Source organism: Mesoplodon densirostris, chromosome X (genome assembly GCF_025265405.1).
Source record: "Mesoplodon densirostris isolate mMesDen1 chromosome X, mMesDen1 primary haplotype, whole genome shotgun sequence".
NCBI lineage: Eukaryota > Metazoa > Chordata > Mammalia > Artiodactyla > Ziphiidae > Mesoplodon > Mesoplodon densirostris.
This window is the reverse complement of record NC_082681.1, coordinates 50,571,202-50,585,112: the sequence shown is the minus strand read 5'-3', so window position 1 is coordinate 50,585,112 and position 13,911 is coordinate 50,571,202. Positions and strand designations below refer to the sequence as shown.

General features: G+C 49.0%; 1 protein-coding gene across 1 annotated transcript in view; it reads left to right on the top strand.

Annotated features, from left to right (window-relative positions):
• The first annotated feature begins 951 nt into the window (after positions 1 to 951).
• The window catches only part of LOC132481902 (nuclear RNA export factor 2-like), a 39,764-nt gene continuing 26,804 nt past the window's right edge, over positions 952 to 13,911 (top strand). The window contains exons 1-15 of the mRNA XM_060086805.1: positions 952 to 1,095; positions 1,702 to 1,785; positions 1,903 to 2,013; positions 2,124 to 2,204; positions 2,343 to 2,412; positions 2,559 to 2,647; positions 2,767 to 2,874; positions 3,060 to 3,169; positions 4,983 to 5,019; positions 5,398 to 5,466; positions 5,550 to 5,605; positions 5,749 to 5,856; positions 5,963 to 6,021; positions 6,130 to 6,245; positions 6,341 to 6,383. Coding sequence (XP_059942788.1) covers positions 967 to 1,095; positions 1,702 to 1,785; positions 1,903 to 2,013; positions 2,124 to 2,204; positions 2,343 to 2,412; positions 2,559 to 2,647; positions 2,767 to 2,874; positions 3,060 to 3,169; positions 4,983 to 5,019; positions 5,398 to 5,466; positions 5,550 to 5,605; positions 5,749 to 5,856; positions 5,963 to 6,021; positions 6,130 to 6,245; positions 6,341 to 6,383 — 1,270 coding nt within the window. The 5' untranslated portion in view covers positions 952 to 966. The remainder of the gene's footprint in view (positions 1,096 to 1,701; positions 1,786 to 1,902; positions 2,014 to 2,123; positions 2,205 to 2,342; positions 2,413 to 2,558; positions 2,648 to 2,766; positions 2,875 to 3,059; positions 3,170 to 4,982; positions 5,020 to 5,397; positions 5,467 to 5,549; positions 5,606 to 5,748; positions 5,857 to 5,962; positions 6,022 to 6,129; positions 6,246 to 6,340; positions 6,384 to 13,911) is intronic.

Below are 13,911 nucleotides of genomic sequence, written 5' to 3'. Positions count from 1 at the left end.
TCCTAGTGCACTGGCAAAGTAAGTCCAGCCAGCTTGCTGGTTGTTAGTGGAATCGGTTTGGTGGCTCATTGGATTTGTCAAGCACAAGAGAGGTTTTGGTGTGGTTGCTGGAAAGTCCTGAGAGAAGGCAAGATTCGGGTGCCTTCCTGGTATATATATGACTGCTGTCCAGTCTAACCCATGGACGCATACACCGCGGTTCTTTATCAGTCCAGCTCCACTGTTTTAAAAGTTTCACCGCAGTTGTCCTCCCCTCCCTCCTCCTTCTCCTCCCTCTTTCTCCTCCTTGTCCTCCTCTTCCTCATCCTGCTCCTCCTCGATTCTTCCCCTGATAGTGTCATCTGTCGGATAAGGCTGTCCTCTCTGGACAGGCAGAAGAGTGTCCTTTCTGAGGTTTGTGGGATTGGTTCCTTAGGCCAGGTTGGCACTTTGCCTGCCCTACCATGCTGTTAGCCTAAGACATGGTACGTGGTAAGTGGACCACAGATGTGTCTTCAAACTTGTATTTTTGTTCCTCTTTTCAGAATACAGTGATGGTGGTAGACCACCTCAAGGGAGAAAGAAAGGTTGGAGTTCTTTCCCAGGTAATTCTGGTGAGAGGAGCCCTCATTACGAACACGATGGGTGTGAGCCTCAGCCCTCACACCTCCAGGAGGATGCTGGAAACGTGGTGAAGAGGGATGTCCCGGAGGACCCCGAAGTAAGACAGTAAGTGGTCAGGCAGCAGGGTTTTTACACAGGAGCCCCTGGGACTATGCACCTCTCTCAGTCTCCGTGGACTTGTTTTTCTTCTCTCACTGCAAAACAGAAGCTTGCTCGAAGTGAAATAATGGTTGAGCAAAGCTAATTGTAGTGCTGGTGTCAAAGAGACGAGGGTGTACAGAAGACTTCCTTAGCACTTATGGCCCCTCACCCTCCTTCTCTCCACATCCCCCCTGCAGCTCTCCCGGTACCATCCGAGACAACATGAGGAGAGTGAGATGGCACAGTGAAGGCCACAGGGATAAGAGTGTGTGGAGAAAGAGAACACCTGTGGAGAGAGAAATGGGGGAGAACACACATGATGGAACCCCAGGGAGCTGGTTCAGGGTCACAGTGAGTATCCTGAAAAATGTATGGAATGTGCAGGAGAGAAAAGCCAGGGGGAGTTGTGTTGGGCTCATGTAGACATGCTGGTTTATTTCACTGGGGACAGTTTGTAATCTGTCCCTTTTATTACCAAGAGTTAACAGTCTTGTTCATCTAAGGTCAGATTCAGAGAAGCAATGTTAAGGGAACAGGCTGACTGTGAGGAGAACGGAGGAGCCTGTCTCAAAGCAAAGATGGAAACTACTGCCAAGGATATGGAGCAACTCCACATTGGAGGTCTCAGTTTGGCAAGCTGAGTGTGCGAGATGGAGGTTCAAGCCTCTGGAGACCTTGTCTGAGGGGCAAGCAATGTCTGCACTGGGTAGGATCTCCTGGAAATTTATAAAAGGAAGATCATCTCTGTCACCTTCATTATGAGGAAGAGACTTTGGAGAGAAAGGGTATTTAGGAAATCCATATTACGCACACCCATAAGAAATCGGACCAGTGGTCCCTTCTTTAGAAGCCCTTTCAAGCTCAGTAGAAGGCCGGAAAAGAACAGGAAAAGGTTCGTCCTGCAGCCTAAATTCCCTGCTGTCTGTCCTCTCTCCCATCCCTTCTTTTCATCCTTAGATTCCTTGTGGGATGAAGTATGACAAGACATGGCTAATGAACTCAATCCAGAGCCATTGCAGTGTCCCCTTCACTCCAGTGGACGTAAGAGAGGATGCGGAAGACAGACGCGTGGGCACAGGGAAGGGGGAGAGAGAGAGACCTGGTTCAGCAGGGTCTGTTGGCTTCTGATACTATTGCTGTTGCATTCAATCCCTGTAGTTCCACTTTTTGCAAACTGGGGCTCAGTTCTTTGTCCAGGAAGCTAGCACTGCCTGTGCATTGATGGATGTCAGCTACAAGATTTGTGACGAGGAGAGACGAAAGGTGTGTGTCGAGGGCGTTACATGTACCTCATCCTGAGGAAGGAGGACAGGCCAGGGGCTGGTTGTCTTCTTTGGAACTAGAGTTCCTGGTGCTTACCCCACGTCTTCTTCCTGCAGATACCTGTCTTTGTTGGCCCCTCCCCTGTTCCCTACTCTGTGCGGGATAAGTTGCAGCCAGAAGAAATGGAGCAGCTAAAGGTAATGCAGATTCAAGACGTGTTGTGTGCCAACGCTCAGACCCACCTCTCCTTCCTCCAGTCCCCCGTCCCCCTCACCCCTGATTTCCCTGCCATCACCACAGCCTCAGAGCGGCTGTCTCCATCTCTCACTCTGCAGCTGACATTGAGCAAACGATATAATATCTTCAAGCAAGCTCTTGACCTCCAGAGGCTCCACTTTGACCCAGGTATGGCTGACAGCAGTAATTCTAGGGCAGGCGAGGGCAGAGGGGTCTTCCTGGAGGGTGACTTAGGGATGGTAACGTGGGGAGGGGCTGGTGCTGGCCCCAGACCCCACTCGGCCATCTGATTCCCTCCCCTCTCCTTCCTGAAGACTTGGTAGGCCGTGATATTGATATAATTCTGAACCGAAGAAGCTGCATGGCTGCCACCCTGCATGTCATCGAAAAGAATTTCCCTGAGGTGAGGCTGTAGGCCCAGTGCTGGTATTAGGGTAGGGGGTGCAAGAGCTGGGGTGCGGGGCAGATTTGTCTCCAAGGTCCTCGATAGTAACCTTCACTCTACCTCTTCTTGCCCCAAAGCTGTTGTCCTTGAACTTGAGCAGCAACAAGCTGTACCAGCTGGATGGCCTGTCTGACATTATACAGGTGGCCCCTACGGTCAAAACCCTGAACCTCTCTGAAAATGAGGTGAGAAGAGGGAGCCAGGTCAAACTTGGGTTGAGAGCAGAGGGGGCGTGTTAGTGGCCATCAGAGTGACGACAGGAGGCAGGTGAAGGTACCTGTGAGGGAGGGCAGGGGTATGGGTGTGCAGAGATCCAGATGTCCCTCTTTCCCTGGGATTCCTTTTCCCACATCCGTCCCATATTTCTCAGCTGAAGTCTGTGTGGGAGTTGAGCAAGATTCAAGGGCTGAAGCTTGAAGAGCTGTGGCTGCAAGGGAACCCATTGTGTAGCACCTTCGCAGAGCAGTCCACCTATGTAAGGTCAGTGTGAACACCCTGTCACCCTTCTTGGTGACCTTCACCCATGGGAGCCTAGACTATCTGTGACAGTGCCCCTATGCCGCAGGTGGCCGCCCTGGTCTTCTGGGAGGATCACAGGCCCCACCTTCTGCTCTCTCTGTGCCTATCACCAGTGAGGAGTTTCCTTCCTCTGACCTGCTCACCTCTGCAGGCGCTCTGGGGTCTGTTTCCAGCTCTCTGCTCCCAGCTATATTGCACCAAGGCCTCCCAAGAGTGTGCCCCAGGAAGCAGGGCTTCTCCTCCTCACCAGGACCAGGAGCGACCAGCCTTGATCCAGATGCTGGCGCCCTGGACTGAGAAGGGTCCTCCAGTCCCGGGCCTCTTGCTGAGCGAAGCCTTCCTTCTTCGTGCTGAGCTGGGGTGTGCCTCTCCCGTTCTGAGAGGGGCCCTCTTCCCCTGCCTCCAAAGTGGTCCACCCTCCTCTCCCAGGTTGACATGGGGGCTTTCCTGCGCCATGCTGAGGGCTGAGGCCGTGGGTGGCTGCTGTCATGACATGCATTCTGGTGGCCCAGTGCCAGGAATTGGACCCTCCTTGGGGTCCAGCTTGGGAAAAAGCAGGGCTCTTTGAGTCAGGGGGCCAGACGTGGGTCCTCGCCAGTGATCAGAGGGCTTCCTGAGGCAGGAGTGGATGGCACAGGGCAGAGGTGGTAGAGGAGACAGAAGGACAGGCCTCTCAGGGGCAATTGCCATCCCTCCCTGCGCACGTCACAGCATCCTGCCTGGTCCTTCACAGGAGCCCTGGGCAGCCTGAGACAGGTATGATTCCTCAGATAAAGAACCAACTCAGACAGGTGCAGGGGTCATCGGGAGAGAAGACGGTGGTCATCAGAGGGGGCCAGGGATCCTCAGCCCCATGCTGAGCTGGGACCTGACCCTTTCCTCCTTCTGGGGAAGATCTGCCCCCATGGCTGCTCTGTTTCCCATGCCCAAGTCTGGCTGAGCTCACACAGGTGACAAAGTTTCAACCAGCATACAATGGGCCCCCAGTTCAACATGTGCATATTTTCCATTCCTAGCTGGTGTGTCTGGGTGATTCTGGGGCAGGTGAAGAGCCGCAATGGGTGTGCCGTTTCCCCTTTCTTCTCTCTTCTTCCCTGACCCCCACCACGGGCGAGCTTCTTTCCCTTCCCTTTGTTTTCTCTCTCTCCCTTGTCTCTGGGCCCCTAGGTCTCTCTCATCTCTCCCCTCCTACCTTCACTTCCTTTCTGTCCTCATCCCCTCCATCTTCCTCCCTGCCTCCTGAGCCCCACCTCACTCACCTCCCTAGCCCAGCATCCTGGGCCATCCCGGGAGGGTGTCCGGGTCTTGCCAGAGTGCTGGACTCCCGGTGAGGTGGCAGGGCCCCGGGCTCCCACTCCATGCCCTCTTCTCCCCACAGCCTTCAGTGGGGCCCTGGAGGAAGGAAGGGAGGAGAAGCAAGCCCTGCAGCATGGGTTTGAAATGCTGGTCCCTGTGGCACTGGAGAAGGGAGTCCGAGTAGTCTGGGTGGGAGCTACCAAGGCGAAGCAGAGGGAGGGAGGGAAGGAATATTAAGTGAAGGTACTGAGAGAGATGAGGAGACAGTGCCTTTCAGACAGTAAGATGACAGATACTCAGTGCTCAACAGGCAAGTGGACCGAAAACCCTTAAAATCAGAAGCAGAGCTGGGCAAGGGGTGCTGCTGGATTGGCCAGAACACACTGATCTCTCTTTGTGGTATTATTGTGTTAACTGAAAGGAAGCATTGCAACCTTGAACTATCAACCACCTCTTCTCTATTTTTGGTTTTGGACAGGGCCATCAGAGAATGTTTCCCGAAGTTGTTACGCCTGGTAAGTGCCTACGTAAATCATTGTCTCTTACGAATGTTGGTGGCCTCTGCACCAGCCCTCAAGCCGTTTGGGTCTTGCCTAGATCGCATATTAGCATCAGAACCTTAACCATTTTGGGGGACATGGACTCCTGAAAATGACATGGATATACTTGCTGGAAAAATACCCATAAATACACACACACACACAAGTTGAATATAACACTAGAGACTTCCAGGACCTCATGATGAAGACATCCACTGTAAGCTTTCCCATGGAATATCCAGGGCCCTTTCGCACCTGACCTCTGACCCTCACCCTCCTGGGCCCATCCTTTTCCCGGATCATCCAGGGCCACTCCCCTTGTCTCCACTCCTGACTTCCTCTTCCCTTCTGCAGGATGGCCAGGAGTTACAGTCTCCAGTTACCCTTGACGTTGACACTCCCTACATAGTAAAGCCCTGCAAGGTGAGGAAGTGGATCAAACAACATTTGGGGTGTTGCAGGGAGGCTTTATCTACTGCATAGTCTCAAGTGCCATTTGATTCCAGCACAGCTTCCTTGGATCTGATGAGCTGAAGAGCCTAGTCCTACAATTCCTACAGCAGTAAGTACCTCTGACAAGCGGAGCAAGGGGTGGAGGGCTATGAGAGGTGAGGCAACCTAAGCACAGGTCTGCTCAGGGGAGTTTTCAAGTCTCATTTGAGGTGCAGACCATGGAGGGAGATTGTCCTCATTTCCCCCCCTTAGGTACTACTTGATCCATGACTACGGAGACCGACAGGTTCTCGCAGGGGCTTATCACGAGGAGGCCTGCTTCTCCCTGACCATTCCCTTCCACCCCGAGGACCCAGCCCCGTGAGTATCACAGCACAGGCTCTGCTCCTGGGCCGTGTGGCTCCCCAGCAGACCCAGGCCAGCTCCTGCAAATACGCACCACCCACTGTTGCTCTTTGTCTCCTAGAAGCAGCTTGTGCGAGTACTTCAAGGACAGCAGGAATATGAAGAAGCTCAAGGACCCCCGTGAGTGTGCGATGGGAAGACTGGGTGGGAAAGGGCGGTGAAGGGGTCAATCATAGGGCCCAGGGCGTGGCAGCCCCTGACCTTCGCTCGCTTGCCCTCCCCTCACAGACCTGCGGGTTCAGCTGCTGAAGCACACAAAACGTGTCATTGTGCACACCCTCTGTGGGTTGCCCAAGACTCAGCATGACTTCAGCTCCTTCGTGGTGGACATTTGGTTCCAGATGGTGAGTGCCTGCTTCCTCCCTCGGGCGGGCCCAGGATGCCGCGGGTGGGTAGGAGGTGGAGGTGGTGACTGGGCGCCTGGGCTCTTCCCTTTCAGGAAACGATGCTCTGCTTCTCCGTCAGCGGGGTGTTCGAGGAAGGTGAGTGTGTGTAGACCCCCACCCCTGATGTCTCATTGCTGCCTCCCCCTGGCCAGGCTCACTCCCAGACCCACCCAGCTTCCTGGACCCCTTCCTTTCCCTTCCCTTCCCTTCCCTCCACTCCCCCCTTCCCTCCCCACCTGCCCTCCCCCACCTCCCCTCCCCTCCCCTCCCCTCCCCTTCCCCACTGTGTTCTCCAGCCCTCAGTCTTCCCACAGACAATCCAGGTCTGAGCTGTGTCCATGCCTGTCTGCCCTGCATACCCTGGACTTTGGGGACATAGGCTGTGGAGTTTGGTGGCTCTCTACCCGGATACTTACTCTGAGAACATGGGCCGTTACTAAACCTCTCAGTTTCCCCTTTTGCACAATGTGGTAGTAGTATCCACCTCTTGGGCGGCTGTGAAAAATGCATCCCGTGAACTTGTGTAGTGGTTGTCAGGGGCCCTGTTGTCACTGGGCGCAGACTGCTCCTATAGTGGCCCTGCCCATTCCCGACACCCTGGCCCCCGTGAACAACTGCCCTCTCAGCCTGAGTCTCCAGTCACACCCTGACTGGGGACCACCGTGTGAGCATGTACAGCATGTGCTACTCTAAGGGGTACTGTTGTTTGCTGTTGAAGGAAGTTGTCAGGACTGTGTGCGTGCCTTCACCCGGACCTTCGTCGCTACCCCTGCCATCTACTGCAGGTGAGAGCCCTGTTGTGGGTGGGAATGCCCATCCTTCCCTGGGCTCAGTGGCGTGGGAATGTGATGGCACAGACCTTAGGTTTACTCGGTACTGTGGAAAGCCAGCAGGGAGATGCCAGGAGCAGTCTAGCCTAGTGGTTAAGAAGAGCGTGGACTCTGGAATCGGCCTATGGGTTCTCTCCTTGACACAACACTCACTCGCTGTGTGACCTTGGTCAAGTCACATGACCTCTGTGTGACTCAGTGTCTTCTTCCGGGAATGGGGATCAGAGCATCCAGCCCTTGGGCTGTGGTAAAGGGTAAATGCGAAATTGCCCATGGGTTGGGGATAAACCTATAAATCGAGTGAAGGTGGTAGACAGCCTCTCCAAAGGTGGGCTCTGTGGGGAGGGGCAGAGGTACCAGTCAAGGAACCTGGGAGACAGACACAGGAGGGACGTGGAAGGAATCTGGTTGCTGAGTGCCACTGGGAGCAGAGTCAGTATTGGGGGTGAGGGTGTCCATCCATCAGTTGTCTGAGGGCCCATTTTTCCTTCAGTCTGTGCATCGTGAATGACGAGCTGTTTGTGAGGGATGCCAACCCCAGTGAGACCCAGAGGTGTTCTGCATCCCAGTGCCTACACCCACCTCCAGCTCCATGCACACCCTCTCCCAGCTGCAGCAGGACATCATGCAGGCATCCTCCACGCCATCTGAGATGAACCTCTAGTGGTCTCAGAAGTGAGTGCTGGGTTTGCATGGGGATAGGAGGGAGCTGGGACGAGTAGAGGAGGGATTAATGGGAACTTAAAGGTAATTTGTTTTCCTTGTTTATTTCAGTCATTTTTAATCTGAACATTTCATTCGTGGTACATATAAAGCTACCTAGTTATTTTGAGCAGCCTTGTATTATTTTTATTAATTTCATGGATGCTGCTTCTGTATTAACAGAGAGTTGGGTGTTCAGGAGTGTGCATGAGGTTCATTCCACTGTATATGTCACAGTATATGTGGAGGGGGGAAAAATCGTTAGCCCAAAACATACTACCCAGAGGTAACCGTTGAATGTTTTCATCTTCATCATATCTTCCTGTAAGTTTGCTTATGTAGGTGTTTACATATTTATTATGCACGTTTATATATTTCTATATTTATCTACAGAAAATGAGATCTCATCATGAGAGAGAGAGAGAAGGAAATAGAGAGACAGAGACAAAGAGAAAGAGGGGCTTGTGGCTGAATGGGGAAGAGGGGTCCAAAGAGGGATTATTTAATCTTCAGTGCCTTGAAGCTTGAGCAAGTTAACAGCTAATGGGAAGGAGCCATCTCAGCTCATTTTCCACTCTTAAATTTGCCCATATATTAATTTTCCTTCTTATCTTATTTCTACCACAGAGCTAATGAGACACCTCAAATGGAATAGTATAAATTTTAAGCCCAATATATATTTAGTTATTAGTGAAAGAAAGAAGGGACAATTGTATTTCAATGAAATGGTAGTACTTTTTAGGTTTTGGTCTCACAGGGAGGCAGCGGATGGTTGAAACTGTGGTGTGACGTGGCTGGATGACACGTGATCTGAGGACCCCTGCACTGCTGAATGGGAGACAGGTCTAGACTTTTCCCATAAACGTATTAACAGGCGGAGCAGTCCAGGAGCAGCAGTTAGGCAAACACCACAGCTTGCTGCCCTGGTGCCATCTCTCACTGAGCTCACCAGGTGAATCAAAGGCAAGCCTGTCTTCCCAGCATGGGGAACTGGGTTAGGGTCTGCTCAGAGGCACGATGTTGGGCAGCTCTTAGGAGCTTCTGAGTCTCCCAAGAAGCTAGAGATCCTTCTGTCTTTAAAACTTTGAACTCAAGGCGTACCAGAGAGAGATTTGCTTCCTTCATAAAGATATCTATGTTCTCATTAGGAGAAACAATGAGAAACACCTTTCCACAATGCCTGCCTTAGCCCCAGGTTTTCTCATTCACCCCTCAGGACAGCTCTGTGTTAAAGATGAGTCCCATTTCACACATGACAAAGCTCCTCCTCATATAGCTTCTGTCACCTATCCAGGTAAGTGGGAGTTTGGGAATGAGGTTCCATCCCTCACCCTCTCTAGAGGACAGTGGAGCAGCCTCCCTTTTAGACAATGGGCTTCTAGGGCTGGGGAAATGGTCAATTTGTTCCCCCCTGATATAACAGGCCCAAGGGGTACTCCCTCAAAACCCCTATTGAGGAATAGGATAGTACACATACATGTGCACATGCTTTCATTAACTTGGAAAAGCATTCATTGTGCTCAGTTTCATGGGGGAGATAAAGTAGAACCAAATGGAATTGACAGCATATCTCCGTGTGTGTGTGTCTTTGTGTGTGCGTATCGATGGGCTGTGTGTAGGAAATGTATAAAGTCATTAGTGATAAAAGTACAATATGTCAGGTAAAAACGTGGAGATGACATACCTCTGAGAGGCAGGCACTTCCTTCTTTACCTCAGAATCCGCATTCCTTAGTGTGCAGGACAATTATTTTTTTAACATCTATATTGGAGTATAATTGCTTTACATCGTTGTGTTAGTTTCTGCTGTATAACAAGGTGAATGCAGTATATGTGTATTTTTATCCCCATATCGCCTCCCTCTTGCGTCTCCCTCCCACCCTGCCTATCCCACCCCTCTAGGTGGTCACCAAGCACCGAGCTGATCTCCCTGTGCTATGCGGCTGCTTCCCACTAGCTGTCTGTTTTACATTTGGTAGTGTATATAAGTCCATGCCATTCTCTCACTTCGTCCCAGCTTACCCTTCCCTTCCCCATGTCCTCAAGTCCATTCTCTACATCTGCGTCTTTATTCCTGTCCTGCCCCTAGGTTCTTCAGAACCGTTTTTGGTTTTTACATTCCATATACATGTGTTAGCATATGGTATTTGTTTTTCTCTTTCTGACTTACCTCACTCTGTATGAGAGACTCTAGGTCCATCCACCTCACTACAAATAACTCAATTTCATTTCTTTTTATGGCTGAGTAAATATTCCATTGTATATATGTGTCACGTCTTCTTTATCCATTCATGTGTCAGTGGCCACTTAGGTTGCTTCCATGTCCTGGCTATTGTAAATAGTGTTGCAATGAACATTGTGGTACCTGACTCTTTTTGAATTATGGTTTTCTCAGGGTATATGCCCAGTAGTGGGATTGCTGGGTCATAACCCTCTTGCACTGTTGGTGGGAATGTAAGTTGTGCAGGACAACCTTTGAGGACTGAGGAAGGTAGAGTACCTTTTGTATGAGGAAAGCCCTTCAAGGGTCAGGTGTGGAAGTTTCCACGTGGTACCTTTTCCGATACCCAGAAGCAAAGAGCAGGGAGATGGCAATGGAGAGGCAGCTCTGGTGGTCTTCGGTGTAGAGGGAGCTAATAAGGCTATAGTCCTTCATCTGGGCACTTCCCTGGCAGCCCCCAGGTCACCACTGTCTGCAGCTGAGAAGCAGGAGTGCTGTTGGGTAAGAAGCTTCCCTGGGTCATGAAAGGGTGGGCCCAGGGCCTGGCACCCAGAGAGAGCCCAGGCCTGGTCTGCTTACTTCACCTCCATTCTCTGTCTGCACTTCCTATATTCTCCACCCTCAGTTGGGTTCGTCCCTAACTTTGTGCTAATCACCACTCCTACGATTCACACTTGGCTGGGTGGTAGGGAAAATAATACTCATAAAACTGAAAGAATAAACCCACAATAGTAATAAAAGATAGCAACAAGTATAGCACACATATTAGATAAATTACTTGCTCGAGGTAAGTCAACCAGACAGTAATGGTTCCCAGTATCAAATCCTGGTCTTCTGACCGAAAACCTCCCACCCCAACCCCTGTTTCTATATCGAGTGTACTTCTATGTTAGGACTCAGGCCGACACAGGGGAAGAGACTCAACCCAGGTCCTGTGGTCAGTGGATGGCTCTGGAACTGGACATATGTTTGATGACTTCTGTCTAGCTGAACTGTGCCTATTCTTTGCTCTTCTGTGCTAATTCTTCTTCCTTGGGCTCAATAAGAAATTGCTTCTGGGGCTACCCTGGTGGAACAGTGGTTGAGAGTCCGCCTGCCGATGCAGGGGACATGGGTTCGTGCCCCGGTCCGGGAAGATCCCACATGCCGTGGAGCGGCTGGGCCCGTGAGCCATGGCCGCTGATCCTGCGCATGCGGAGCCTGTGCTCCGCAACGGGAGAGGCCACAACAGTGAGAGGCCCACGTACCGGAAAAAAAAAAAAAAAAAAAAAAAAGACTCATAACCTCAGGGCCTCCCATTGGCCAAAGATAGAACAATTTGAACATCAAAAACATTAATGACTATCATGCACTAAAACACGTCAAATATAGAAACATCTATGACAACTCTAAAAAAAAAAAGCCAACAACACCAACTCACTGCTCACCTTTGAGAGTCCTAGGGAAACACCTGATATTTGAAAGTGGAAATATTGCCAATGAACTGTATATACACCTTGCTTTTCCTGTGCATGTTATACCTACACATAGTTGTTGAGGGAAGAATTCTTTTATAAAAGAATTTCCGCCGATACATGCAGAAGCAATTAAAGAATTTGTACATCATGCTTTTGCAACCTTTTATGAAACGTAGCTCTAGGCAATGATCATTAGAGGCTGCAAAAAAAAAAGGGATGTGAAAAGCAGTTGGGAAATTTGATAAGAGCTGCGTCACAGTATCTCTGAATTTGCCTTTCCTGACTTGTAAAATGGAAACAATTCTATCCATATTAGACAATTACTGTGAGGAGCAAAAGGTCAATCAGGCAGATGATACATATAGTACTGAATAGGGATGAATAGTCTTATTTCATACCTGACCATCTTTTAAAGGAGATTCCATTGATAAAATCCAAACCACATGATTATAAGACAATAATATGGAAATAATAAAAGGAAGGGAAATGTATAAGTTTTCATTACTTATTCACTTCAGTGTCATTCCTCTGTGCTGGAGTCATTTCTCAGATAATTTAGGAGAAAGGAAACCTGACTCCAGCATTTCCAGTGGGTGTGTGAAAGAAAACCATTGGTCCATTTCACATTATTTCATATCCTTTCCCATTCCACTTTTAATAATTATGTTAATTTCTTAAGAATGACATGTGTACTCAAACGAACTTATCTATGAAACAGAAACAGACTCACAGACAGAGAACACACTTGTGGTTGCCAAGGGGGAGAGGGGGTGGTGAAGGGACGAATTGGGAGTTTGGAATTATCCGATGTAAACTATTATACATAGAATGGATAAACGACAAGGTCCTACTGTATAGCACAGGAAACTATATTCAATATCCTCTAATAAACCATAATGGAAAAGAAAGTCCAAAGGAATATATATGCGTAAGTGAATCACATTGCTGTACAGCAGAAATTGACACAACATTGTAAATCAACTATACTTCAATAATAATAAAAAAAGAATAACATGTACTGTAACCCAGCAAGAATGGGCTTTGCAGAAGAACACTACAGTAAATCACTGGGGTTCAGGCACATCATAGGTTCTTGGCTAAATCGTTTCCCCCATGCTGGCCATTTTTTTGGATAAAACCTCTCAGATGTAGAGGCTAATGAGATACCATCTGGGAAAGCACTTTTGAGACCTTAGATGGGATGGAAGAAGCTATTATTTCTACGTAATTACTTTCCAATCTACACTTCAGATATTATCATACTCTGTGTTGAATGAATTCAATAGGCCTAAGTCCTTGCATTACTTTGTACTTGAACGGCCATTTGTGAATAGTCTGGATGGTTGGAACTGAAAAGTTATATATTAGGGCAGGACCTCTGACCCAGAAAATCATAGGGACTTATCTATTGTGAATGCATGCATTTTTCTCTCTCATGCATTTTCCACAACATTCCTGGAAGGTAGAGAATAACATCTCTTTAGATCATGTTGTAGCTGGAGAAACAGTAATGTACAGAGGTTACGCTACTTGGCTGGGGGTCATCCTTCTCTTAAGAGGAAAAGCAGAGACTGACACCCTGTATGTCCAAGTGCAGACTGCATGATGCTCAGCCGCACATGACACCGTATTCAAATAAGTCTTGCTTTCCTGCTGATCTGTGTCACTTCTGAAATCTATCTTCACTTCCGATGCCAGGCTGATAGTCCTGCTTGTATTTATGCAAGTTGTACTTCATTTTCCTATTCTGTGGAGACAAGTGAATGTGATTAGGTCATTAGTGTTTGAAAGTGAATTCCCAGACAACATAAGGAATACGCACAGTATAATAGAGGGACAGGTGTTATGCTGAGGATGAATAATTGAAGGAACAGGCTCCAAATGCAAGAAGGTCAAAACTTCCTGGATTCATTAATGCATATTGATAAATCAACCTGTGAAAAAGTCGTACTAAGTGAAATCCCCACCAGCAATATCAGACTTTGTAGGAGTCCCCATATGCACACCCACAATGGAAATTCTCAGTAGTTTATTGTTACACTTGAAAAACAGGAACATAGAAATTCTCTTATTGTCATCAGATTTAATTGGATAGTAAGGTTATTTAAAAGTATCCCTAGTATGCAGACTATTCTGCTAATCATCATTTGCATTAGTTATTAATACAAAAAGTTCCAGTGACCTCTGCAACCTACCAAACCATGAGTGACGGCCTTATAAGCCAGCAAGTTTTCCTAGGGCTACTGCCTGAATGAAGGCTCCAGGCTGTGTGTGTGTGTGTGTGTGTGTGTCCTTTGGGGGCTCCTATGGACCATGTGTAACCCTAGAAAGAGACTGAGAATATCTCTTTGTGATATATGTTGAGTTCAAGTTTAGAGAGGAGCTGGATCTGCTCGTTCTGGAGTCTTTAGAAAT